Genomic DNA, 26513 nt, shown 5'->3' on the forward strand with positions numbered 1-26513 from the left:
AGATCAAGACATCAACGCAACCAACACACCCAAAATAACTGTCAACCACAAAACAACAGACCACTCACTCCTCCTTCCACCACTCGTCGTCGTCGTAGCCGTCTCACTAGCACCTGCTTCCGTCCCACTCCCACTCCCAGTCGGCGGGGTCGTCGTACTCGCTCCAGTACTACTACCAGCCCCTGTCCCAGTCGAACCAGTCGTAGAGACCGGTGCAGTACTACTTCCTCCAGTCGTACTCGCTGCACTCGAGCTCACACTCTCACTTCCACTCGTCGTGGTAGCCGTAAGGCTCGGTCTTGGACTCGCGGGTGTGGCTCCTGCGCCTGATCCCGAGGAGGGGGAGGATGAGTCGCCGGCGGCGACGATGCCGCCTTGGACTGAACTGGGAGGTGTTTGGCGGAGGACGTTCTGTGCGGCGGAGGCGAAGGCGGTGATGTCTTGGCCGTCGTTGGAGGGGGATGCGGCGGGGGGGTTGATTACACCGACCATGCCGCTTTGGCAGTGGGAACCGACGGAGCAGTAGTACCATTGGGGAGAGGTAGATGTGATATCTATGGTGAAGGTGTGGTCCTGTGGTGGGAGGTTAGCTGGGGTGGTTTGTGGACTTGTAGGCAAATGAGGAGGGGATGCGGGGTGAATATGGCCGGGAGATGGGGCAGATGGAAGAGGCTCCCGGAGAAAGGGGAAAGGAAAGAAAACGTACGCCTTGTTGATTTCCTGTGATGATACCTGAGAAGAAACCGTTATCTGCAGGTTGACATGGCGTATCAAAAGCACTGAGAGCTACGCTGTGGCTTCCGGCCCCGCTGTAGAACTGGAATCGTACGCTTCTCACAGTGTCAGCAGTCTATCTCGATATTTCGTGGCACAGCTATAAAGGGGGAAGAGATGAAAGAGAGGAGACTCACGTATCGCCAATTTCTGCAGTGATAGAGTTGGGTTCGAATGTTAACCCACCATCTCCGACTTTGACATCGATTGTCGCTGCGAATATGGTCGTAGCGAAGCCGAGAGATATGAGCGGTGAGAATATCATCCTGTCTGTGTGTGTTGGCCTGGATTTGTTGGTTCGTATGGGGTGTCTTTCTGTTATAGAAGAGCAGATCGAGAAGACTGAGACTCAAAAGCTCATATAGTCGACAGCTCAAGCCTGACTGTGTAGAAGATGCCGTCACCGATGTGACCGGATGTGAATCCGAAGACTTGGCTGCTGTCTCTGTACCACGAATCACAAAACTGGCTCTAGCTTGAAGTTACCTTACGCGTCTGTTCGTCCTCTTGATTCACAAAGCTGTTGACCGTGTCGTGTCTCAACATACATGGGAAGTAAAGGTCCAGCTCAGGTCTCATCCCAGGTACAAAAATCATCCCTCGGCAGTCCGTTAATCCTTTGTCGTCGGATGCTCGCACTTCCAGGTCACGATCGCCTTTGGCTCCGCCCCCGTATTACATGTCATCACGCTGCGTCCTGCTCTTCCAATGACAACTCCCCCACTCAGCCACTCGCTTAGAAGGGATCGCACAGCCTGTGGAACAACTCCTCTTCGGGCAGGCGTAAAAGGCTTGGAGCCGGAGCTTGTAGATTGGTGTATATTTGTTCGGATTCTGGATGCGGTGAAGGAGAGGAGGAGGCGGGAGTTAGGCTGGGCTTGGCTCGAGTTCGAGATGGAGATGGGCTCGGCTGGGAAAATCCCGGCGCGGGGTAATGCTGTCACGTGCTAGAGGGGATATTGCTTGTGAAAATGGCCTCCACCTCCCTATCTGGGGGAGATTTGACTTTTCCATATGAAGCTTATGAGATGGCTGTGGCGGATCTGGGCTTCGTAAGGCGGATTGACGACGTGCAACAATTCTCCTTATGATCGGAAGAATTATTGTCCTGCTTCTGCGAGGTGGATTCGGTTGATTTTCGCATTCGATGCGAGTGTCAGCTTTTGAGCGTGGCAACAGGCCTGAGCACTGGAGCCTCAACAACATCACATCGATACATAATAATATTCGTTCTATTTACAATTAAGCCGAGTGATAGCACAGAATTGGAGCTCCCAAATCATGAGAATTTGGCCCCTTCTACTATGGTTCCAAGTGGTTGTAATTGGGTGTGGAATTCCAGTACCGGGATTTCAATTGGGAGTGGTGGAAGCCAATTATTTTCGAGGCTGCTTTGAAAACGGCCAGGCTGTTTCCAAAGCAGCCTCTCGCGACGTGCAACAAAAACGTTAAGCAGTCGGTCATGATTGGCTGAACTTGAGAATCTCACGTGACTCCGACTTGGAATCTGAAAGCTGGCTCCGTGAAGAGCATACAAGTCTTGTAGAAAATGAATTGATTTTTTTTTTTTGGCAGTCGTTACTTTCTACCTAGGTAATTCAAGTAGGAAAAGACGGCTTAGCAAATACCTACACTCACCTGATAAGTTCATGCAGGTTAGGTACGGTAGCGAGCTTTCTATTGGTGAACTTCAATTTCATCGTCCCTGTTGGTCCTAGCTTCGGCATCATGTGTCTGCTTACCGTTATTCATCATGATCAAAAAGTATATCACCTCCCCATTTCCACATAGCATGCTAAGTTTTTACAGATTTCCGGCTTCGCAACAACACGTATCTGTTTTGGGTAATCAATTCGGCTCAGCTACGAATAGACACGGAATCGGAACAGAGTTCTCCCAAAGGTAATCTGTGTCAACATCCCGCGCCAGTCTCCTACTTCTGCTACTTTACCTCTTTCTCGAGCAAAATCTCTGTAAGGGGACATACTACCAGTCCAAGGGCATCATTCTGTTCCTGGTTTTCCAGAAGACTGTGGACCGAATATCGTGCCATTGGCATCGAACCGAGGTTCTGAGATCACTTGACTGAAAGGGCTCAACACAAGCGAAAGTCAACAATCCTGAACTGAAGCTCCTTCAAAAAGATCTTTTAAGATCCCCACACATAAGTTCTATCGAATTACTCATCAAACCATTTACAATCATGGCCTCACCACCCACCCTCGAGTTCTCCAATCTCAGCTCCGCCGTCTCCGTGTACACACCGCCACATCCACCTACATCAACATCAACCGCATCACCAACCTCCAACCCAACAACAACAATCCTCTGCCAATGGATGGGCGCCTCCTCCCGCTCCCGCTCCCTCTCCACCACCCACCAGAAATACCACACCCTCTACCCCACCTCCACCATCCTCACCCTCCGCTCCCTCCCCTCCTACTTCCTCAGCACCCCAACCTCCACTCGCCTCGAGGGATTCTCTCCCATCGTCCCAGTCATCGACAGTGCTCCCACCCCGCGCATCCTAGTCCACCTCTTCAGCAACGGCGGCGCCTTGACCTTCACGGATATCTGTACTGTGTACAAACGCCAAACTGGGAAGATCTTACCCGTGCAAGCTATCATCTTGGACAGCGCGCCGGGCAAACCAACTATTCAGCAGAGTTGGGAGGCGCTATCGATTGGGATGCCCAGGGGGTGGATGTGGTATCCGTCTGCGGCGGTGTTTGCTTTTCTCTTGGGGGCTGGAGCCGTGGGCAGGAGTGTATTTGGGGTTTATGGGCTTGTTTATAAGACTCCTGGACTACTGGATGATGGGACTTTGGTTGATGGGAGGGCGAAGAGATTGTATGTTTTTAGTGAGGGGGATGCGTTGGTTGGGTGGAGGGATGTGGAGGCGCATGTGGAGGAGTTTAAGAAGAAGGGTGGGGAGGTGATGGTTTTGAGGGAGAGGGATACGCCGCATGTACAGCATATTACGTTGGATGCTGAGAGGTATTGGGAGAATGTGGAGGAGTTGTGGAGGAGTACGGTGCCTGCTACGTGAAGTAGATCGTTGGATCTTTTGAAGATATTCCTTTCAAAGGCTGGACGTGTGGAGTAATAGCACGCAGCTGGCCTAACATTATTATTTTCCGAGTACCAAGTTCTATTCTCTGCTGTCATGTTTAGACATTCCATTTATTATGTTATTCGATTTGGTTAACACTACAGGATTTACATGGAGTAAGGATGGAAGAGGCATCGAAGAGTAGTATCGACGCTGCGCAACCGACACGGAAGAGTTTGACTATTGAGCGAAAAATGGGATGTATATACGTCTAAATGGCTTTATAGATCGGTGACTGGTTGAGAGGGGTTGTATAAGACACAGAGAGAGAGCTGAGAGGAGAAGGAGAGGAAGTTGACCTTGGTGTACTTAAGGAGTGGTGGTGGAGTAATGGTTTAATTTAGCAAATTGGATATGGAGACTGGTTACGAGTTCGAGAAGAGTCTGGACAGGTTGGCATATAGTAGGTAAATAATTTCGGTAGCTGTTCAGAATGCTGAACTTGCCACTGAAGTTTTGGCGCGAGGCTTCCAATATTGCCAGCCCATTCTTCCCGATTCGATACAACACTTGGGTTGGCTTTCGAGATCATCATTATAAATAGTGTAGTGCTAGTAAAGGTATAACAGTGGTCACTTGTTTGCAAAGTTATGGGGTTAAAAATGTTGATATTAAGTCGAGATACCTTCTATCTACTAAGTGAAGCCTCTGATGGTGTGAACGCGCCGGTAGTGAGCTAATCCCGATTGAGACCGGGCGAACACGCAATACATCACATGTTCACGTGAGTAGCTAAATCCCAGAGGTAGATACCTCAAATGCAAAGCAGATTCTTCCCCACCGTGGGAAGTGCACTTTCCTAGAATAATAATCATATCACTGTTACAAAAAATTTGTGACTGTCAATTAATAGTCAATTGCTAGTGATATGAAATTCTTGGTAGTTGAGAGGTCGTTACCTAGGTATTTTAGGCAGGTTCTGTCCGATAGTGGGACAGAACCTGCTTTCTCCTGTAAGGTAGGTAGGTATTCATCCCGACAAGTAGTAAACTGTAAGAACACTTTCGAATGTCAAGAATCCTGGGTGGATGGCAGCATGCTCTACCAGTCTTGATGATTCAACGTCCGCCTCACGTCCTGTGAATATGGACTTGGATGAGCGTTCTTTCATGTATTCAGCGACTGCAATTCTTGATAACACGAGGAAGTACTAAAACGGTTTAAATGTCACGAACAGGAGTTAGTAGTCGTTCGATGGTCAATAGTTCATCGGCATACATGTTCAATCAACTTTACACTTTGTTATATATGCACTGAACCAGCAAGCTACATGACATAGAACAGGACGCTAGAGCAGTTCTTACCGGTCCTCGTCTCAGTAAGCGAGCTTGCGAGGTACATAGAGCTGAAAAGCTATCTACTTCACTAGAGCATTTTCCGCCAGTCTATAAGGCGAGGAGGGGTACAATCCAATAGATTCATATAGGGTACAGCTTTTGTTGCATGTCGCAGTGAGCCGTGTCTACGTAACCACCAGGTCTCGAGGAGTATGATCCAATAGATCAATACAGTGTACAGACTTTGTTGCAAATCGCTGCGAGCCGTGTCAACGCTAATAGGAGACAATTTTAGGTCTCTAAGGATGAAATTGGAAATTTGAAAGAACGCTATTGCTTGTGTTGAGATAGCACAGGTTGTAAATAGAGTAGTGTGAGACCCGGTGGCTTTTCCACGGAATCATGATCCATGATGAACAGCAGAGTTTGCTCATTGTGGCTTTTCGGACTGTGACAGGTAAAGTATTGAAGTCTCTGTGTCATGAGTTAGTACCATTTTCCGAGATTCTGTCAGCCTTCTTCATCAAATGGATGGCTTCGAACGGAGTTGGGGAAGTGGAGTGAGGAAAGATGCGGACTGTGGGTAGATGCGAGGCTTGGGAGACTTGATCTAGAGATCATTGCTCAATTACATACTCCTGGGTGTCAAGCACCAATAGGATTTCATAATTCCACTTACCTGTTTGAAAGCCGACTTTCTTCCTCGAAAATTTATTCTATTCTTCCTCATCACAAGTCTACACATCTTCTCTTGCTCTTGAAATCCACGAGTTTAGATCTCAACAAGTGTTCTGGGCCATCTCCGTGAGCGTCTCTACTACGATCCTGTGTCCCACTCTATCTTTCCAAACTTCCAGAGCTGTCGATGTCCCGTCGATGTACAGGTCTTCCAGTGCCAATAAGCAGATCATCTGAGTGCACAGAATTTAAATGCCCGATGATCACCATTACTTGTTTCATCCTGCCACGGGCTATTATTCGTAGAAAGCCTTGTGCACTATTCGCAATGTCTTCAGTCCTGCTTCGTATCCAGATAGGAGAAAAGAAGCGATTGGAACATAAGGTCAGGGCGATATCTTGTTTGGTATGGGGAGATCTCAGAATTCAGTGTCATTAATCGCATGTATCGTGAGGTCTTCGGAGAAAACACAATTGTTGAGAGAGCGTCAATAGCAGGGAAGATCACAGCGCCATGACGCAAATGAGTACGATGGCGACGATGAGCATGAACGAAGAGGTCAAAGTAAACATTTTGATGTTATGGCGATCAAGTAGATCAAGTGACAAGCCCCACATTCTCCAAGTTCTTAACAGCAAGTAAAGGTGAAATTTCTGGCCTCAGTGACGGCATTCTGATCAACATTCTCCCATAGCTAAAACCGGAATGTGCCGAATCACCTTCAATGAGATATGCAATATGACAGATCTACCGACGGCATCTACCGATCGCATTAATTTTCTGATGATTGTAAATCAAGAGTATGCCAATGCTGCCTGAAAGTTACTCCGTCTAGTCCATTGATATGGTGGCGTTGATCACACCAGTTCGTTTGCAGGCTATTAAACGCTACACACGCAAAATTGATGGCCTAGAGCACCGGACTTCCCATAACGTCCGTTCAGCCCTGCGCTTTCGACTTGTCATGTGTGATAATGGTGGTACCTCAAGGTGGACAGTATTGCGATTGCATAAGGCTGATATCAGTGGCACCTCAGGGTGGACTGGACTATGTGAAAACGAATCATTGATGAGAAATACCGATGTCAACTCTTGAAGTGGACGTTACTTCAGATCCAAGGTACGCCTCGGGACAAGAAATCTTCCGCTGGTCGTATGTCTACCAATAATAAGTGCACGTAAGAAGCAGGAAGTGCGTGAAGTGTAGGACGCACAACTCCAACACCCGAGATCCGCATCTAGTCATTGGCAGATGACAATTTTCCACGAATCTACTCTCAACTTACCCCCACGACTTCTTAGAAATCAGATAATAAGACATTCCAACATTAGCGTGATAGATATGTCTCGAAATACAGACTGGATAATTGGTTAACTTTCTGAACGCCAACTCCATCATAGTTAGGCATAGCGGCCGCACAATAAATACTGTTTCAATTCAGCTTTAGGCCTCCGGGCTGACAGTGGAACAACTCGAAGTGATCCTCCCCGCAGACTTCAGATCTCAAGTCTAGTGGCTAAGCGTGCATTCCCCGCTTAGCGGATGTCAACAGTCTCGCTAAGCGAGTCTAATAATTGGCCATGTTTATGTATGCTTACTCGCCAGAAACATAGTACACAGTAAGTGCTATCTCATGGACACTAGTATCCGTTGTTTGCGGAGAAGCCCTGGCCTAGATGTGTTCTGTGCTCCTAGCTTCCTTCCGCCCAACGCCACAATTTTGACGCCATAGCCTCGCTCACTGCTGGCTCCTTAGCTATCAACATGAGCCGCAGCTACTATGGGCTCTCCTGACCGAGTAATTGGTTCTAGAGTAGAGCTGATAAGACTTCCATGAGGTTGCGATTGGTCGAATGTCGAGTGATCACTGAAAGCAGCCACAGTGGACGGCCATATAAGTCGGAGACCCCTACACTTGTCCAGAAATAGAGCTTTGCCCGGGTACCTAAGTGTTGATAGTGGAATCGTGATAGATGCCATTACTCGGAGACTTCCATCCAGGGACAATTCTCCGACGCACCTCAGAGTCAACCCCAGACCCCTCATGAGATACGCCTATCACTCTACAGCTCTAGGGTTCTGACAGCCTCGGCACTCCCAGACAGCTCAGGGAGAGTGGGGTGAGGCTGTTCAGAGTTGACAGTACGGGGCTACAGTAAAGTGCATCGAAGGGCCCAGATGGATGTGAGAACTTGCTCACTTACTGCATGTAGATCTCACATTTGGATCTGCTACCTTCTTTCGTCAGAATGTCTCAAACTGTATCTGTCTGCATTGGCCAGATCTCGCACTTCCCTCCATCTTGTTCACATGTGAGCCTATTAATGAATCGAAACTTCTTATCCACCAGCCGGGAGGCGGGATCGCTTAAGCCCAGCGGACCTCAACGTTTTTCGGACCCCTTCGACCCCGGCGGGCCTCTTCAGTCTATCGGATTTTCTGTATCCAGCTGAATCTCTTCTACAACTTCAGTCTTGATAGCAGTACGATCGTCTTCAGAAGTCCAGATCTCAACAATTGTCTCAGACCCTACGACAGGAAACTGTAAAGAGGGTCTGGCACCATGTTTGCCAAGTCCAGGTCTTTGTTGATCTATCTATAAGTACCTCTGATTATCCTCCTCATTTTAATCCTGCATCACACAACAAAGTCCTCATCACTACAACCAAGTCCTCATTTCAGAACCAACTCCATCTCATCCACCTCCACCAACCAATATACCACATCCTACCACACCCACTCAGTTCAGCTCCAACTCATCAAATCGACAAAATACAGTTCTCCGCCATCACCACTTTCGCCCTTCTCGGAAGCGCTTTGGCCGCTCCAGCTCCCATTGAGCAGAGAGGACTCACTGAGTCTGTTGGCCTAATCGTCGACACCTTGAACGCCACTGTCACCCAAAACTTAGGTCAAATCAGTGAGTTGCCACTCAAAGCATAACATCCAATATGTGGAAACGGACACTAATACTCTGTAGCCAACCTTGTTTCCGGTGTCAAGAATAACGTGGAAGCATCCGTCCAAGTAGCGGCTCAAGTCGGGGCCGACTTCCAAGCCATTGCAGCAGCACTTACTACAGCCGCTCAAGGCATCACAGCTGCTACAGTAACAGGGATTGGCGGACTCAGCGGACAACTTCTTCTCCTTTCTGACACCCAAATCAAAGCGTTAGCTGCGAGTCTCGCCGAGGCGCAGGCACTGGTTAAGCAAATTGGCGTGACAATTACTCTGACGACGACCAACTTGGCTCCAAGTATGTATTGAACTGTGTTGCGAGCTTCTCCAGGACTGACATTTGTTTAGTTGCACTTCAAACCATTCAAGCCGAGCTTGATGCAGCGGCGGCTGCTGTCATTCCTTTCGTTGGACCTCTCACTAAGTTCGCCACTGCTGTTGCCAATGCTCAGCTTGGGTTGAGTGCTGCTGTCACTGGCTTGCAAAAGGCCGTGATTGGGTTGGTCGGTATTCTTGGAAACCTTCTTGCAGGCTTGTTGTAAGAGACAGATGGGATTTCACTGTCAAACTTTACCACATCCTTTTGTGGTGCTTCAAACGACCCGTAGCTGGCTAGTTTGGTCTTGATATATGTGGCACTACGCTAAGCTATACTTTCATTTGTTTTCATCTAATAGTGTATTAATCGAGATATAATTTATGCACGTTTATCACTCCACGACTCAGAGACCACTGAAACCTGAGGGCTTGAAATATATGAAATGCGAGTGATGAAAATAATTCCCAAGTCATGCTCACACGGAGGGTAAGTGACTCGAGAGATCGGAAATCTCAGTATGGTCGATTCGAAGACGAAGAATCCAAGAAATTACTGGGATACCGAATGTTTCTCTGGAAGCTATTTACTTGATTCACTTCTATGGAGAATATGCCGATCTGGTCTGTGAATCTCATCAAACTTTCATTTCTCTTCTGTATCTTCCCCAGAACCGGCAATCTTGATGCGTCCCTCCAGCCTCGGTGCGATGGCCTATCATAGTCAGCAGCAATTTCTCCCAATTTAAAACCAGCGCAGCAAGGAGCCTTACCCTCGTCCAATCAACAGTAAACTCTTGAATAGCCTCACAACATTCCGAAGCTCCCTTCAACCCTGCAAGCCGTCTCCATTTCCTCGTAACCTTCCTCGCAAGCTGGATTCGTCGTTCTAGTGCATCACTCTCTTCTGCAGCGATATATTTCGCACCCCCAGCATAAGCATCGTCGGAATCATCATCTGAATCGTCGAGCGTGCCCTCAGTATTTCTTTCTGACTTGCCGGAACTGCTAGGATCGACAACGGGATGCACACCATGCATCGAATCCTGGACGCCCTTCCAGTGTCTGTCCATGCCTCTGCCCCAATTTTTCCATTTGCCGAGGATCTTCAGGCTCATGAAATATTGTCTGATGATCATGCTGATCAAAATACCATTCTCCTCTGAGACAACTTCTTCCGCTTCTCCGCCTTCGGATTTAACGAGCAGTGAGTCGAATCCATCCTTGCCTCGCGCCATGTATCCCCTGGTCACCAAGACATATACCTTCTCCTTATCGAGTGGCTTGCCTGCAATTTGCACATAACGAACTCTTGAATTCGCCGGGCGGCTTGGGTCGAATTCAAACTCGATATTTGAGACTTGTGGGAAGCGGCCCTCCAGCGCGGGGTAGAGCGAAACGGAGTTCTCGATAGCATCGAGGATGGCTTGACCGTTGACTTTGATAACGACACATGGGTCCTCGAAAGGGAAGCAGTTCATGATATCTTTGGCTTTAAGAACGCCAGGAGGATAGATCTGGTCGCCGCGGATGGTGCCGGCTGCGATGAGACAGCAGTCTCCGCCGTAATGGGTACGCATAAGATCGCAGATGAAATTGCCCATATTGGACTCCTTCAGGCGCACAGTTGTGAAGCGTGCATCGAGCGGAGCCATTGTGTATCCGAGTGGCTTTCCTAGCTTAGCTTTTAGAGATGTAGTAAGTTTCTCGGTTAACTTAAGAGTTGCCCGTTCCTCTGCAATGCTGGACATGGCGTCTCGTCGGATGATGTGGAAGTCCCATTTCTTGCTGCCTTCTCCTTGTCGTCTTGCCTCTATATAGCTCAGTTGTTTGAAGTCACTTCCTGAACGGAGGACATGGGTGCCGTTGATGATGCTGTGGTTGTAGTAATGATCGTGACCTCCAAGTACGATATCGATGAGCCCATCAGGTATCTTTTCAGCAAGCTTATTGTCGTTCGGTTCTCTTTGGTGGGTGACGGCGACGACTATTTCAGCTCCTTGAGCTCGTAGTCCCGGTACAAGCTCCTTTGCCGTTGCCGATACAGACTTGTAGACGAGATCTGGTGGCAATGAATTGATTGTATCAAGCCATTCTCGCTCGACAAGGCCGATGATACCGATCTTGATACCGTTAGAGGAGGTTAACATAACGGTCTTCTTGGCGTTTCCTAAGGGCACATCATCACCCAAAGCTGGATCTGTGACAGACAGTGAGTGGAGCTTGTAGCAGAGGGGGTGTTGGAGACTGACCTGTGACGTTTGCGAGCAACCATGGGAATTTGCATTGACCAGCTAGATGCCTAAATTGGCGTACACCGAAGTCTAAATCATGATTCTGCATCACCGTCAGTCTTGATGTTCATTGTTCTTCATGGCCGTTCTGATGATTTCTTACACCAACACAAGCCACATCTGTTCCAATACCATTCAGCACTGGCACCATGTGGCTGCCTGCACCGCCTCATTAGCTCCGACACGGATGTCAAGTTCAAGATTTTACGTACCCTTGGTTACACTACTTTCCAAACTTGGATTGAAAGCATCTCCAGAGAAGAACGTAAGCAGATCCGGCTGCCCGGTGAATTTCTCTCCGGCACGATACTCTTTGCACAAAGTCATGAAACGAGCAATGCCACCTACAGGCTCCGCAGACGAAGCATCGATGTGGTATACTAAATAGACGTAAATACAAGCTGATTTGGTCCTAAGGAAAGAGAACTCACCATCGTTGAAATGGAGCAAGCGGAGATCTGGCGGTGAGGAGACATCTCCAGAGGTATACATAACCTTCTCTTCTGCTGAGGGTTTATCCTCAGAATCCATATTCAGACCTGTACGATCGCGGACCTAGGATGAAGTTGGACTATGTCTTGACGTATGGCGAGTCAGAGTCGCGCTCGCGGATCTGGGTGTGGCTATTTTAGCACCCCACAATGATCTGTTTCAGATGATGCGCAGCTTAGGTGCTGTAACGTCAAAGAGGTTTTTTCGGTATCTCATATGTCGGGGATCTAATCAATGAGAAAATCCGAGAATTTGAGTGATCGTCGAGGAGTGATGGAGCGCAACAACGCAGATGAAGGCAATGATGAATTTCAACACTAGGCCTACTTAAGCCAAGCCCTTGGCTCTCACTCACGTGAAACATCACGTGAATATCAACCAACAGTGATCGCTCTGGTTCCCCTTTTCGAGCGTGTTTCTTCCAGTCTGGCGACCATGTTTTAAGAAAGGAAAGGTTATGTTTAAGACATCGTACTGTTTCGAGTGCAATTATTCGGTCATCACTAGATCTTGCTTGGTGGGCTTCTCGGCTATGACCAGGCAGTGGAGGTGATCGGATGCATGCTGGGTTTGAGACGGTCCTGCAGCTATCCTGAAATAGCAAATGAGATGCCTCTGAAAGTATCACCATGGATACAAGCTATATCGATCTTGGATTGAGATTCAAAGCGGGCAAAGGGAAGCAAATCTGGAATTTTGAAATCCAATCACACTGTTTATCTTTTGCGTGTTTACCTTCCGCATGGACAGGCTCTCGCTTCTGCCTAGCGCTAAAATCTTGTTTCTCTATCCAAAAACTACAAATTATCTTACTCGGAACATCAAAATTTCATTGCGCGATATACTCAACCACGACACGTTTTAACGATGGAAGATCGAGAGGAGAAAGAGGCAGCTCAGGCAGAGCTCAGGTGCGGCAACGAGGATCACGACAACCAGAGAAAAAGTGACAAAACAAAAAAGCGACAATTAGCAAAGTTCATAATTGCTAGGTACGTAAGAGTTCACTTTCCTCTCCCACTACTTGACATTCGAATCATACAAATCCAGACCGAGTGCATATGTAGCACAGATCAAGCAGCAAGCGCTACAGACACCAGATGCCCCATTTTCAGATTATCGTCTTTGGCTTCCACAGTAGCTGTCACTGACACATTTTGTACCGGTAGAATGTTGACCTTTTCGAAGAATACATCAATAATTGTTGGTCCAGAGAGGCAAATTTCCAACGTGCCACAAGATCTTCTCGCTCTTCACTCAACCTTCTTCCGCGAACATTTTGACCGAGCAGAGCAGGAAATCGTGCTACCAACCATGAGGGCTGCTGAATTTGCGAAGTTTGTGGCTTGGCTTCATCTTTTGGTCCTTGACTCTGAGCCCTTGTATGGAGATGAGGAAGACCTGGACACTGTGACTGAACGAGGATGGGAGCTGGGAAGAATATTGGGTGCACCGGGCTACCAAAATTCATATATGTTGGTATACAAAGACTACTGCCGAGACAACTTGGTTATTTGGCCAGATGCTTTAACGATACGCACGATATACGATATTACACCGCCAAGATGCAAGTTGAGGAAATTCGCTGCGGACTCGATGGCGGCTCGATCTCCTTTCAAGCGGTACGCAGCAGGATCTCGCAAGCTCGCAGAGTGGGATGCTTTGTTAAAAGAGTTTCCAGAACTGAGCATCGATATTGTATATGCCAGTGTAAATGATTGGCGCGAGAATGTTCCCTGGGATGACGAGTATTTGGTTGCATACATGGAGGACGAGGTATCGCTCGATTCAGCATGGGAGGAGCAAATTCTGGCAAAGCGAAATATTGATGAGATCAGAAAGGAGGCAGAAAAGAAGTGCATACGCAGCATTTTTGAACTCTCGCATCTCGAGCGTAACAAGAATCGAGAGTGAGGTTTTTGCCTGGGTACTGATGGGATGTCAGCAAGGAAATAAGGCTGATAGGATCTCACGGGGAGTTGAGATGACTCAACTACCATCATGTGTAGGATATGATCTGTAACAGATGCTTGCGGAACCAAAATAGAGCTCAAACGATGTTTGATATCATGATTGCCTCAATAACATCACCACGCAAAATCAACATTAATGTGCATACTTTCACAAACCCACGTGACAATATGACCAAAAGAACCGATCTTCATAGTCATGCTTAGAATATATGTCTTCAATTCTTTCTATGCCTCTAAATGTCGAAGAATAGTGAAAGGCTTGCCATAGGATGTTTCTCCTGTTCTATTTGGCGTCGACGATCAGAAGTCTCCCCACCTGCACACTTGCTGACGTGTACCAGTGCTGAGAGCGAGTGAAGAATGTTCTAGGGATCAATTGAACCTCACTCTTTGAGACGGTCTCGAATAGTGTCTCTCAAAGAGGTTTGTATAAAACGACATGACTGACAGACGAGGAAGGACGGAAATGTCGTTCGGAGTCTTTCCAGCTTATCCGACACAGCTTAGTCATCAGGCCTGGCCCCCAGCTCATTTCGATACTTTGACGCTTCCAATTCTTTCGTTGGAAACAGAGTCTGCTCAAAAATCATTCAGATACCAGTGTTTTCACCAATGGATTGGAAAGATTTTCTTCTGCAATGTCCAAGGCGACAAATACGCAACAGTCAAGTCCAGTTTCGCTGGTTGGCTCACAAGTCCCCGTCAGAGCTTACGTCAGTTGTGCCTGGGCGAAGGCGCAATGTGTACATGGGAATCTTCTAACAAGCAGCTGCGAAAGGAATTTTCACTCTGTAATATGTATCTAGATGAGGCTGACTTCAGGTAGGTGTAATTGTCTCCAGAGACCTTGTTGATCAGCACCGCCACGCACCCATGTTCAATCATGAAAGTGGGAAGCTCTGGACGTCGAGTGAGCCCGAAAACTTCTATCTATTCTTATTCTGGCTGAAACATCTAGTCACATTACTGAACATCGGAGTGAAAGGCTTGAGGACAAATTAGACGGGATCGTCACTCTGCTCAATGCATCACAAGGCCCTACCAAGTAGATTACTTGTTTGCATGAATGGAAGGGGTACGAGTATTTTTTTGACATCTTTCTCCGCATTCCGACGAACAAGTATCATTGCATATCGATCAAGATAAACATGGAATTGACATGGAACCTGGGAATTCTGTATATGCTTTCAACCTTCGATAATCCAGACTGGGATCTGGCGTGGCTAATTGAGATGATCTGTCTCCCCGAATTGCTGGAAAAGCTTCCAAGCACATTCAAAGAAGTCAAAGCGGCGCTGACTAGATCCAGATACACAAAAAGACTCGATATGTTTCCACAAAGCGCCAGGGGACCGGGGTAGATCAAGATGTTCAAGGAGAAGGAAAATATCCAACACTGCAGCTCAAGAAAGAGAGTCACGTGCTTACAGATTCCCTTTGTTCAAGATGGAATTGAGCGAAAGCGATTACATGGACGATGCATGGATGAAAGGGTCCATAGGAATTTTAGGTAGTCCAAAATCCTTTGTCCTCATGATTAGGCCTCGGTTAACAGTCGCTATTCAGCTCCTGCTCCGTCCCCGTCTCCTTCTCCGGCTCCGTTCGAGCCAATCACCATCCCTGAATTGTATGCAGCTTCCACGCCAATGTCACCCAACCCTGATACCTTTACAGGCTATATATGGCAATCCCGTGCATCTCAATTTATGGTCGATTTCTTTCAAGCCCAAAAATTATTTGGGCTGGCGAGAACGAAAAGTAGAGGAAGCAAAATCCAGGAACATCAATTTGTTAGGGGACAGGAAGGATGATGGACACAAAAAAGATGACAGCTGCCCCTCAGTGCAGCATCAGCGAAAAGGGCAGTTCTGATAATATGGGCACTGCTGACCCTTCATCGAATATGGACCAAGAGCCTCATATTGGAACCGAGAAAGCAGAGCCTCAAGACCAGCCTGCGGGCGAGACTGCAACTGAAAATGCTGAATACATCTCGGGGATTAAATTACTGCTCGTTGTGGGAGTTGTCTCTTTGTCGATGTTTACGATGCTTCTCGATACTTCAATCATCGTTACTGTAAGTGAATTTCCTCCCGAGAGTCGATCAAGAAACTGAATCTGCGAAGGCTGTTCCAAAGATCACCAGCGATTTCCATTCCCTCGGCGATGTAGGATGGTACGGAAGTGCGTACCTATTAACAAGGTAATTCACAGACAATGTTTTATTTTCAGCATTCTGATGCGAAAACAGTGCTTCCTTTCAGCCATTGACTGGCAAGATATACCAGAAGCTTAACTCAAAAGTGCGCATTCTTCTGACCTCTTGACAACACACTCAGCTCATATCGCTTCCAGTTCACATACATGTCCTTCCTAGGCATTTTCGAACTCGGGTCTTTACTTTGTGCTGCTGCGCAATCTTCATCAATGTTCATTGTTGGTCGGACAATTGCTGGCATCGGAGGCGCTGGGCTTGCGACGGGAGGGCTCACTATTATTTCGGCATGCGTCCCTTTGGAGAAGCGAGCAAGTGAGTTTGTATCCTATCATTACTACTGCTAAACTTACAAGTAATATAGCATATGTGGGTTTCATGATGTCCGGTAAGTCTACATTTGGCAGTCGCTGTATTTTGAGTTTGACCTAATCACCTCAGTCGGTTTGCTTGGAACCGTTGTCGGCCCTGTCATGGGAGGTATCTTGACTCAGTATACGACATGGAGATGGTGTATGTGATGCGTCCCTAAAGGCTTGTTGTACTTCAACTGATCTACTGTAGGCTTTTACATCAATCTCCCAATGGGTGCAGTCGTCGCGCTTTGCCTCTTGCTAATCCGTATCCCCGATATCCGTGATGATCCTTCCGCCAAGCCAAAACACACTTTCAAATCTCTCTTTCATGATCTCGACCTGACAGGCTTTTCTATATTCGCGCCGACAGTAGTGATGTTTCTTCTAGCACTGCAATGGGGTGGCGTATCCTACCCTTGGAAAAGCGCGACCGTGATCGGACTGTTCTGCGGTTCGGCAGGGCTGCTGGTGGTATTCTTGTTTTGGGAGAACAAGCAAGGCGACGAAGCGATGATACCGCTCGCAATGATCAGAAAACGGGTCGTCTGGAGCGCATCGCTGTCTACTTTCTTCCTTTACGGAAGCTTGCTTGGCCAGGCTTACTACCTGGCTATTTATTTCCAGGCAGTGAGGGGTCTCTCGCCTAGCTTGAGTGGGGCGTATGCACTTCCTGGTATCCTGAGCCAAGTTGTCTTCGCAGGTGTCTCTGGCGTTGCCGGTATGTGTTCTACATAATTTAATTGTCAGGTACTGACTTTTGGCAGTTTCCAAAGTAGGGTATTATTTACCTTTCACTATTTTCGGCACCGCGATGAACAGCGTCGGCACAGGTTTGATGAGCACTTTCACCCCCCACAGTCTAACCTCGGCGTGGGTTGGCTACCAGATAATCAGTGGTGTCGGTCGTGGTTGTGCACTTCAAATGGTATTGTTATCTTTTCCGCTGCTCAAGTACATGCTAACCTGTCGTCAGCCTATGATAGCAGTCCAAAACACACTGGCGAAGATCGAGCATCCAGTCAGCATGTCAATCATGATGTTTGGACAGTCCATCGGCGGATCAATCTCTCTCGCTATTGCGCAAGCCGTGTTCAACAGTGGTCTGGAAGATGCCCTCAAGGCCCATGCTCCACATGTCAGCTATGGACAGGTCACTGTCGCGGGTGCGAGGGATTTCAGACACATCATCCCGAGTACGTCAGTACCTGGTGTGATTCTGTCCTATAACGAGGCGGTCAACCACGTGTTCTACTTGATCGCTAGTCTGGCTGTCGTTGGTGTTGTGTTCAGTTGTGGTCTGGGATGGAAGAGCGTGAAGAAAGCAAAGGAAGATACGGATGTCGTAGTTGTATGACCATTGTCTACCAGCATCAGCATGAGCATATAGAAGCGGACTACTTCATTGTATATATTCAGGGTATTGTGGCGCCATGCTGTAATTCATAGTAATCTAAGTCGGCGTAGTTCACTCGCCTCGCTTATCGGCAAATAAACAAAATCGACCACGAGTAAACAAACAACAGAAACGGACCCCTTGCAATACACACAGAAAACTTGAAACCAGAGCGAGCGCCAAAAAAGCAAAATTCAATTAAAAGCCCACACTCGGATGCGTGTGAGGTACCAATCTATAAACGTAATTGAACACGTTTACCAGTTCGATCTGCCGTTAGTTGGTGTTCGTATGCGAACCGCTTTGACCTGAGCCGTCGTACTGGCCGCCCACGGTTTTGTCGAAGGAAGATATTTGATTATTTAGATAGATAAAGGTGGTAAAACTGCTTTCGCTTATGCGTCTGATGAAGCGGTTGCGACACTGGATTGACCGGGTTGAACTGTGACTCAATTTTCCTTCGCTTTCGCAGCCGCCTCTCCCATGTGCAGCTCAGGTTCAAGCTCTCTAATATCGATATCCACCTTGCCATTCCGCACCATCTCTACATCTGGTACGTTGGAGTGCTTTTTTCCTTCGAATATTGCGTCGATCTCTTCGAGTGTCTTGCCTTTGGTTTCCACCCAGAAGACGACCTTGGCACGTCAGAATGCTATCACGCACATGAGATCAACGGGGAGGGGAGCGGTACTTACGATGAGGATGACAATAACGATGTCCCAGGAGCCATTCACCATATACATCTTCCATCCGATATTGTCAAGTCCGATTGGCATGATGAACACGAACACAAGTCTAGGTCGCGTCAGCGCAGAAAACACGAGGAAAACGCCATTACTCACGCAAAAGCATTCAAAGCAAAAGAAGAAAAGGCCAGGCCATTAGCACGGATAGAATAGTTCATCACCTCGGGCGGATAGAGGTACAGAAGCGGTGTCCAAGCAACCGAATAGAATCCTTGGAACAGGAACATGACAGCCACGTCGCCGTAGACCAGGCTTTGAGATGCATTACCTGGATCATCGGCGTACATCTTTGAAAGCCCACCAATGATGAACAGACAGATGACTAGAAGGCATTCGGACAAGATAGCTGTTGGTTTTCGACCCCACCTCGCTAGGAGATGTGTGCCTGCCAAAGCGCAGAGGAGACACCACACGTTCAAGACCACGTTCTGTACGGTTAGTTTGAAGCAAAGCAAAACATTGCTACAAGGGCTTACTGCTTTCAATTGCTGGTCAGTGCTCGTGATACCAGCTGTGTCCAGCTCCGCACCAAGGTAGTACGATGCAATAATATTCCCCGCGATACACGAAAACGGGCCAGGGGACATGCCGATGAGAAACCTCTTCCTTGCTGTTGGCGTCTTTATCATTTCTTTCGGACTCATAGTTCGTCCCTCTTTCTTCTCCCACTCAATTGTATCGATAATTTCCTTGTATACGACGAGGACGATGGGGTTCATTTCATCGCCATCGGCATTTGTCTGCGCTACGACGGTACGAGCTTCTTGGAAGAGCTCTTGGTGGACGAGCCAGCGAGGGGATTCGGGACTGAGATGTGAGTGATTTGATCTCATGGAGTTTAAGGAAGGGTTCTCACATAAAGGGCAGAATAATGATACAAAGAAGCGAGAATATTCCTTGGAGGAGTGAAGGAAGTCTCCATGCCCACGTCGAGTCCCACTTCCCTGTACCGAGAGTAATTCCAGCTGCAATCAGAGCACCAACACTTCCAGAAAATCAGCTTTTGAAATAAATTCCAGAAAAATAATAGATATCTACTTACTAGTAAAAGTCATTCAGCAAACCAACACCCCACGCACGCCACCGACTCGGAAATGTCTCCGACAGATACACGCCACCCGCAATCCCGGACACAGCAGACCCAAACCCCAACACAATACGCGCAATAACAAACATCGCGACATTCTGTGCAGCCGTTTGCAGAAGCACTCCGATCAGAGTCACCACAGATCCCCAAAAAATGGCAGGTCGACGGCCAAGGCGATCAGCAAAAACGCCTGCAAATATAGGTCCGAAAAATCCACCTATGAATACTGATGCAGTGTTTAATCCAGTGGTTGCAGCGTTGAGCTTGAAATAATCTGTGTATGAAGGTAGGATGTTGAGGCCGTTGAGCATGGAGCCGTCATATCCGCCAGTGCAGGATTGGACCATGGAGCAGATCATGAGGAGGCAGGAGAGGATGAGTGTAGATTGAGGGACCCACGCTGGTATCCAGGTTCCTGTGGGGGATTTGAGCAACATTTTGTGAAGAGTTCAAGAGGGAGCTTCAAGTGGGAATAATTGGAATTGAGGAGGGCGCCAAGAGGGCTATATAAATGCTCGAACATACTGGCTTACTGATAACGATCTGCGGGGTTTGGACTCTACCTAGCCAGTGTGGATGGTCTATCAAACGTTGCACCGGAGCAACAGTGCCGTGATTAGCAGCATGTAGGAACATTGTCATCACAACAGTTTCGGCTGGGCCGAACGTGGACAACTCTGAACTTAGAGTATTGCATGAATGTTTTGAGTATCGACTTGATTTGCCTCGATATCGTTCCCTCTACAGACATATGTTCTCAGAATAAATTCAGCGCCGCGGACTTTCTATATATACATATACTTCATCGGCTAAATAACAAGAGTGGGGTTGTGATAGGGGCAAACATACCTTCCGTAAGCGAAAGCCACTTCCCCGCCTCCCGCAAGCCAAAAGCTTCATTCAACCATCCACTTCATCCAGTAACAAGAGTGGGATATTCCCAACTTCTATCCAAGTACCAGGCTTATCCTCTACATAATACGTGACCATACAAAATGACACGCAAACCAATCATAGCAGTCGCAGGTCTTGCTTGTGAGACCTCAACCTTCACACCCTCACGGACTCTCGCTCCAGCATTCCACCCCAAGCGCGGCTCCGAGATCTTCGACAAGCACACGTTTATCCGCCCAGGAACGCCACTTGGCGATGCTGCAGAATGGCACGGCGCGCTGATAGGGCATGCTCTCCCGGGTGGTGTGGTAACCAAAGCTGCATTCGAGGAGCTTGCGGGTGAGATTGTGGAGCGGCTTACACGTATTGTGGATGCCATGTCTTTGGATGGGCTGTGGTTTGATATTCACGGTGCTATGTGTGTAGAGGGTATGGATGATATCGAGGCTGAGCTGTTAAGGAGGATCAGGAAGGTCATTGGCCCGAAAATCTTGGTTTCCGCGTCGATGGACCTTCATGGGAATGTTAGCAGGGCGCTTTTACACCAGACTGATCTGATCACGTGTTATCGGACTGCTCCTCATGTTGATGTTGTTGAGACAAGGAAGCGGGCCTGTCGGAATTTGGTGGATTTGTTGGATCGGAAAGACGGGCCTGTGAGGCCGTACAAGGCGTGGGTGCCGATTCCTATCCTTCTTCCAGGCGAGCAGACATCGACTCGTCTAGAACCAGCGAAGCATATCTACGAAGCAGTTCCTGGTGTGGAAGCAATGGACGGTGTCATTGATGCAGCGATATGGGTGGGATATGCATGGGCGGATGAGCCACGCAATCGAGCTGTTGTCGTGGCTACCGGATGGGACGAGAAAGCCGTCTCGAAAGGAGCTGAGAAACTGGCGAAGATATTTTGGGCTGCACACAAAGATTTCGAGTTTGTTGCTCCAACCGGATCGTTCAAGAAGTGTCTTGATGCTGCCTTAAGTCCTGGTGCAAAACATCCTTACTTCATATCAGATTCTGGAGATAATCCGACAGCTGGCGGATCTGGAGATGTGTCTTGGGGTCTCACAAAACTTCTTGCACGTCCTGAATTACAGAATGAAACGGGACCAAAAGTCATTTATGCGAGTGTTCCTGGACCTGAAGCGATTCGAGTTGCAGTGGAGGCTGGTATTGGAGCAACAGTTACTGTCACTGCAGGAGCGGAGATTGACAATCTCCACGCAGGCCCAGTGACAATGAAAGGACGAGTTCATTCGATCAAGCATGGCGACAAAGATGCTGTCGTTGAAGTGGTCATTCAAGTCGGCAGCGTCTTCGCGATTCTCACCAAGCTGCGGAAACCATATCATCACGAGAGTGACTTCACTGAACTCAATCTCAAGCCTCGATCGGCAGATATCGTGATCGTCAAGATCGGGTATTTGGAGCCAGAATTGTACGATATGGCAGCAGATTGGATGTTGGGTCTAACTCCTGGGGGTGTGGATCAGGATATCGAGAGATTGGGACATCACCGGATTCGGAGACCGATGTGGCCGTTTGACAAGAAATTCGAGGCTACGCCAGACCTTTCTGCGAGACTGATATCTTTTTCAGATGAACCTCTCTCGGGGCCCGACGAATGAATAAACTTTTCTCAAGAAATAAAACAAACCACCCACGATGAAATCAAGGTTAAGCCTGGCCCCCAAAAACCATGGCAAGCCGCATTTCCAACACGACACCTGTCGCGATCCTACGCCTGACCTTCGACTACGGAACTTCAACTCCTCAATCTTGCCTTACTCTTCTCAGCCACTTGCCGTACCATTGGTAAACCTCATCACTGGCCCCAACCAAGTTTCATAGTCCTCCTTCTTCCCCACCGTCCCACCCCACCTCAACACCGCAAAAAACCATCTATAGTCACCTTGACCAACAGCCACCTTGCCCCCACTTGTCTGGACGGCCGTCCCAGTTCCAGTAGTCCCTTCACCACCAGGCCAGAAATACCCTTGCTTATCAACCAGCGTTCCGAAACTTTCTTGCCCAAACACCTTCTCCCCAGGTTTTGCAGCGCTAGGATGATACTCCCATTCAAATTTGGCATCAAAGCCATAATGATCGGCGACGATGGAAGTGTTTGCCGGCAACAAGTCAATCCGTACATGCTGTGACCATTGCAAAGTTGTGATGGACCCGCCCCAACGGTCGGATAGACCAATCTCAACCAAGTTCTCGGCATACACGAGTTGTGATTCTTCGTACGTGTATATCGCTGGAGTCGATATCCCTCCGGTGTAGATGTACGGAGTGTTGAAAAGCGAGTAAGGCGGTCCGACGTATGGGACGGAGTACGAATCCTCTTCAGATGAAGAAGTGATCTTGATGAAACCGCCGAAGACGGGTAATTTGGATGGCACCACGTCATTTGGGGGAGAAACTGTAACAGATACCGTGGTTGATTGATGAGGTTGCACTGTGACGGTTGGCGAGGAGAAGTTCGCGTTTCCGAACAGAGGAATTTGGTTTATCTCCCGGTACTCCAAACGATAATTCATATACCCCGCGCCTTCATGCGACAGAGTATACGTCTTCTCGTTATCTGAGGTGTTTTCGATCGTGATGTTTGCAGTGTCGTATTCAGTCTTTGAGGTGAACAGTGTGAGCTGGCCAGGAGAAACAGTCGTCTTGGAATAAATGGCTTCGAAAACATTGACCAACCCCGCACCTTGCTGAGGGGTTGCAGAGAGCATGGAACGATCATACATCCACGGCATAGGCTTTGCGGTTGATTGAAGTCTGTTTCTGATCTGCTGGATTGATTCATCTGGGAATTGAGACTTGACAAGTGCGTAACATCCAGCGAGGTATGGTGCCGCCATCGATGTTCCCGAAAGAATCGCATATCCACCGAATCCTAGTGGCCAAGTGGACAGAATATGCCCTCCTGGAGCTGAGACCTGAGGTTTGAGATCGTACTCATGCCACGTTGGACCGAAGCTGGAATAATAATCGACCATTCCTCCACTCTCTTGTTTGGTACTGGTGAAGTCCTGACTGGTGAAGAAGAGCTTGTACTTTTGGTACCCTCCACTAGCAGCGAAGTTCTCGAGCAAAGCTTTCGCATCGGCTGAATTCATGTTGATGAAGTTCGTAGTGTCGAAGATACCCGGTGACGGCGATTGGTACTCTGATTCATACGGGTTCGTCGTGTCTGTGTTCAAAGCCATGATGTAGGCCGGTGGTACTGGAGCAGAATTCCAGTTCCCAACCTCGATTGGTCGACATGATGAAGAGACTTCGTAGGCGAAGATTGTGTTGTTGATGTTTTCGACCTGAGCGAGTGCTGACATCCAGTTGTCACTGAAACATCCATCGTTCACAATAAATACATCTGTACCATCGGGAAAGTACAAAGGATTCATCGAAGCGTACTGGAATTCCAGTCCAGCCGAGTCCTTTGTGGAGTATACAAGAGGAAACAAAGTGTTGGCGACCGAACCCACACTGATAGCAGTAGGTTCAGTACCCGGCCACAATTGAGTGTACAGTTGCGGCGAGTAATATGGACTCCATCCCGCCGAGTTCGACTGTGCAACAATGACAGCAACGCCGTTATCCGTAAGAGTCTTGGTAACAGCTGCGAGTGGATTGATAGCACCGCTGAAAGAAGCCGCACCGACTGACAGAGACATGCTGACCATGTCAACACCGTCCTCGTTTGCTTTCAACATAGCTGCGAGGATGGTATCGGATCCAGCTGAGCCTGCACAGTCGAAGACTCGGTACGCATACAATGATGCTTCCGGTGCGACACCCGTGATGTCGAAGCTTCCAGGAACTGGCTCCATGCCGATGATTCCTGTGATGTCAGTCGTGTCCAGAGAATAATTCGCGAAGGAGAACTTACCTGCAACATGTGTTCCATGGCCATCTTTATAACAAGTCGCCAGTGGATCTGGACCATTTGCCAGACCTCCAGAATCAGACACAAACGAGTACCCGCCTGCGACTTTGAAGCCGGGACCGAAACCAGCACCTAGCGCAGGATGGCGATAATCAATCCCCGTATCGATGATGCCGATCTTGATACCTTTACCCTTTATGCCAGCCTGGTGCATTTTGTCAACTCCTCCCATTTGGAGAGTCGAGGCGAGGTTTGCTGATCCCGCTGCTTTCGCGGCTGTCTTCAGTCGAAGGTTTTTGTTTGGAAGGGAGGGCTCGGTGTCTGGGATCAAGCCTGGTTGGACTGGGAGTGTGACATTGTAGACGCTGGAGACAGATATGACTCCTCCAATGTCCTGGAGCTGGGAGGCAACTTCGTCATCGGTTGCGTTGCCGTTGACTTGGATGGAGAGGCCGAGAAAGACATCGGGGTGCTGGAACTCATGACGGACAGAGAAGTCCAATGAGGTGGTTTCTCTTTTGAAGTTATTGATGTGGTCCCGTGGAGTAAGTGTTCGAGCTTCAAGGTCATTTGCTGGTGCGAGCTGGACGATGAAAGCTCTTGGGAGTACAATTGATGGGTCGGCTGCAATGAAGGCAGGAAGTGCACTCCCCAAAACGAGAAAGGCTTTGGGAAACTTCATCTTGAAGTGATATTCGGTTTGACTAACTCAAGAGTTTGTTTCTTGAGAGTGAGTCGAGCCTGTGTCTACCTACTTATACATCGACGCAAGAGCTGAGATGTGGACTGCAATCCTGACAAAGGAAATGTTGAGCACCTCAAAATCGCCTCCACTTTTGTGCTTTCCATGGTATAGCAAGTGGTCTGATCCAGCTCTATGCCTTGATTGAAGAAAAGCAACTTCTCCTTCTGGTGTACACGACATGAGGCTATCTGCCATAAGCAGTAAAATTCTCCTGTGCCTTGCATCGAGGCCTATTCGTGACACCGAACATGCTGACCGCTGGGCAAGAATTCTGGTGAGAGATGACCTTGAAATACCAAAAGGGTAGTTCGCGAGAGATAATATCGCGAGCATGACTTCGTGCGACACAATGAGAGACATATGCGGCGTAGCATCGTCTGATGTTCTCGGCAGGGAAACCTTGGATACCAGCTCAGAATGTAGGAAATGCCCCTATAAGGACGAGTGCATGAAAATATCCATATGATGTTTCTATTCATGCAACAAGACATCATGAAATATAGAAGATTATCCCACTATTAGGGGCAATCTCGGAATAAAATAACAGCTCCAAAGGCTGTGTTTTCTAAATGTCAGACGTGTGCCAGAGAAAAGTTTTACTTGGCTTTCGAGAAAAGATGATTCAGCAGCAAGCTCAAGCAGGAAGGTCGCACCAATCTCGAATGCGTGGGGTTCGTATCGGCAAACAGGGGCATGGGGGCGCGGAAGCACGCTGGAGGGGCGATGACTCTGATTGGGTGAAGACGCGAGCCCATTCAGGACAAACAACATGGGTTGACTTCGTGCTGATGTCGTCGCTAGGATACTTCTGCAAGCGGAAGTTGTTTAACTCTTTGTGTTTACTTGGTAACCAAGGTATTTGATCCTTCTAGCTGCACCTAGATACAAACGAGAGCGGCTGCATGTAATCGTTGAGGCTTTCGATACAGTCATGCTATCCCGTCTCAACATCCGCAGATGACAGTGACATACAGGAACTGTTGAGAATGGGCCTCTGCGCCAAGAGCTTTTCTCTCTATCCTTGATTGCTAATCTTCTCTTCTCGAGATCTCGGGTCCACTTGTGAGAGTACTTCTCTACTGCAGCACAAAAGTAAGTCTAATGTGTCTTGGCCGTCTTCGGAAAAATAAATTTGTCGCTTTCACCACACGCTTCATAGAGCTCAACTGTGCCAGCGAAGGCTTACTCTGTCCTTCTGATACTTCTATGTAGCTACCGGACTTTTGATCCCACACAAAAATGACCTTCATATTGTCCTTCACTTCGGAAAGAGGGATCCAATTCTTGCTACCCGTTCCTTCTCCAAAATC

The 26513-nt window shown here is 48.1% G+C and overlaps 9 protein-coding genes across 9 annotated transcripts; 5 read left to right on the forward strand and 4 right to left on the reverse strand.

The window, feature by feature from the left end:
* Positions 1-3: 3 nt before the first annotated feature.
* Positions 4-1039, reverse strand: ONS95_011700 (uncharacterized protein; the record flags this gene model as incomplete). Its single annotated transcript, XM_058505327.1, has 3 exons — positions 4-573; positions 707-830; positions 912-1039. 3 exons carry the CDS (start codon positions 1037-1039, stop codon positions 4-6), a joined length of 822 nt encoding a protein of 273 aa, XP_058359884.1.
* Positions 1040-2457: 1418 nt separating this feature from the next.
* On the forward strand, positions 2458-4458 carry ONS95_011701 (uncharacterized protein). Its single transcript, XM_058505328.1, has 2 exons — positions 2458-2538; positions 2584-4458. The coding sequence occupies exon 2, from the start codon at positions 2978-2980 to the stop codon at positions 3821-3823; it is 846 nt and encodes a 281-aa protein (XP_058359885.1). The 5' UTR covers positions 2458-2538; positions 2584-2977; the 3' UTR covers positions 3824-4458.
* Positions 4459-8092: 3634 nt separating this feature from the next.
* Positions 8093-9493, forward strand: ONS95_011702 (uncharacterized protein; the record flags this gene model as incomplete). Its single annotated transcript, XM_058505329.1, has 4 exons — positions 8093-8155; positions 8382-8763; positions 8824-9099; positions 9150-9493. The coding sequence occupies 4 exons, from the start codon at positions 8093-8095 to the stop codon at positions 9341-9343; spliced, it is 915 nt and encodes a 304-aa protein (XP_058359886.1). The 3' UTR covers positions 9344-9493.
* ONS95_011703 (uncharacterized protein) lies at positions 9494-12185 on the reverse strand. Its single transcript, XM_058505330.1, has 6 exons — positions 11842-12185; positions 11623-11790; positions 11514-11569; positions 11369-11453; positions 9890-11316; positions 9494-9831 (listed from the first exon to the last, which is right to left on the reverse strand). The coding sequence occupies exons 1-6, from the start codon at positions 11939-11941 to the stop codon at positions 9763-9765; spliced, it is 1905 nt and encodes a 634-aa protein (XP_058359887.1). The 5' UTR covers positions 11942-12185; the 3' UTR covers positions 9494-9762.
* Positions 12186-12769: 584 nt separating this feature from the next.
* Positions 12770-13816, forward strand: ONS95_011704 (uncharacterized protein; the record flags this gene model as incomplete). The annotated part of the gene is made up of 2 exons (XM_058505331.1): positions 12770-12894; positions 13072-13816. The coding sequence occupies 2 exons, from the start codon at positions 12770-12772 to the stop codon at positions 13814-13816; spliced, it is 870 nt and encodes a 289-aa protein (XP_058359888.1).
* A 1866-nt stretch (positions 13817-15682) lies between these two features.
* Positions 15683-17800, forward strand: ONS95_011705 (uncharacterized protein; the record flags this gene model as incomplete). Its single annotated transcript, XM_058505332.1, has 9 exons — positions 15683-15952; positions 16002-16078; positions 16127-16178; positions 16231-16405; positions 16455-16478; positions 16532-16603; positions 16655-17164; positions 17211-17371; positions 17420-17800. 9 exons carry the CDS (start codon positions 15683-15685, stop codon positions 17798-17800), a joined length of 1722 nt encoding a protein of 573 aa, XP_058359889.1.
* On the reverse strand, positions 17349-20424 carry ONS95_011706 (uncharacterized protein). Its single transcript, XM_058505333.1, has 6 exons — positions 19628-20424; positions 19442-19570; positions 19062-19392; positions 18682-19013; positions 18535-18634; positions 17349-18474 (listed from the first exon to the last, which is right to left on the reverse strand). The coding sequence occupies exons 1-6, from the start codon at positions 20107-20109 to the stop codon at positions 18289-18291; spliced, it is 1560 nt and encodes a 519-aa protein (XP_058359890.1). The 5' UTR covers positions 20110-20424; the 3' UTR covers positions 17349-18288.
* A 4-nt stretch (positions 20425-20428) lies between these two features.
* Positions 20429-26132, reverse strand: ONS95_011708 (uncharacterized protein). Its single transcript, XM_058505335.1, has 2 exons — positions 24462-26132; positions 20429-24413 (listed from the first exon to the last, which is right to left on the reverse strand). The coding sequence occupies exons 1-2, from the start codon at positions 25138-25140 to the stop codon at positions 22360-22362; spliced, it is 2733 nt and encodes a 910-aa protein (XP_058359891.1). The 5' UTR covers positions 25141-26132; the 3' UTR covers positions 20429-22359.
* ONS95_011707 (uncharacterized protein) lies at positions 20668-22194 on the forward strand (the record flags this gene model as incomplete). Its single annotated transcript, XM_058505334.1, has 1 exon — positions 20668-22194. The coding sequence occupies one exon, from the start codon at positions 20668-20670 to the stop codon at positions 22192-22194; it is 1527 nt and encodes a 508-aa protein (XP_058359892.1).
* Positions 26133-26513: the final 381 nt, after the last annotated feature.

Source organism: Cadophora gregata (genome assembly GCF_030347475.1).
Source record: "Cadophora gregata isolate MNR1 chromosome Unknown scaffold_5, whole genome shotgun sequence".
Classification (NCBI taxonomy): domain Eukaryota; kingdom Fungi; phylum Ascomycota; class Leotiomycetes; order Helotiales; family Ploettnerulaceae; genus Cadophora; species Cadophora gregata.

Coding starts and splice junctions, on each gene's coding strand:
- ONS95_011708 (XM_058505335.1), bottom strand. CDS start 25,140: ATGAAGTTTCCCAAAGCCTTTCTCGTTTTGGGGAGTGCACTTCCTGCC. Junction 24,414..24,461: donor CCATGGAACACATGTTGCAG/GTAAGTTCTCCT, acceptor CTGACATCACAG/GAATCATCGGCATGGAGCCA.
- ONS95_011706 (XM_058505333.1), bottom strand. CDS start 20,109: ATGTTGCTCAAATCCCCCACAGGAACCTGGATACCAGCGTGGGTCCCT. Junction 19,393..19,441: donor ATCATTATTCTGCCCTTTAT/GTGAGAACCCTT, acceptor CTCACATCTCAG/TCCCGAATCCCCTCGCTGGC. Junction 19,014..19,061: donor CTGACCAGCAATTGAAAGCA/GTAAGCCCTTGT, acceptor CTAACCGTACAG/AACGTGGTCTTGAACGTGTG.
- ONS95_011701 (XM_058505328.1), top strand. CDS start 2,978: ATGGCCTCACCACCCACCCTCGAGTTCTCCAATCTCAGCTCCGCCGTC.
- ONS95_011703 (XM_058505330.1), bottom strand. CDS start 11,941: ATGGATTCTGAGGATAAACCCTCAGCAGAAGAGAAGGTTATGTATACC. Junction 11,454..11,513: donor CAGATGTGGCTTGTGTTGGT/GTAAGAAATCAT, acceptor ACGGTGATGCAG/AATCATGATTTAGACTTCGG. Junction 11,317..11,368: donor GTTGCTCGCAAACGTCACAG/GTCAGTCTCCAA, acceptor TGTCTGTCACAG/ATCCAGCTTTGGGTGATGAT.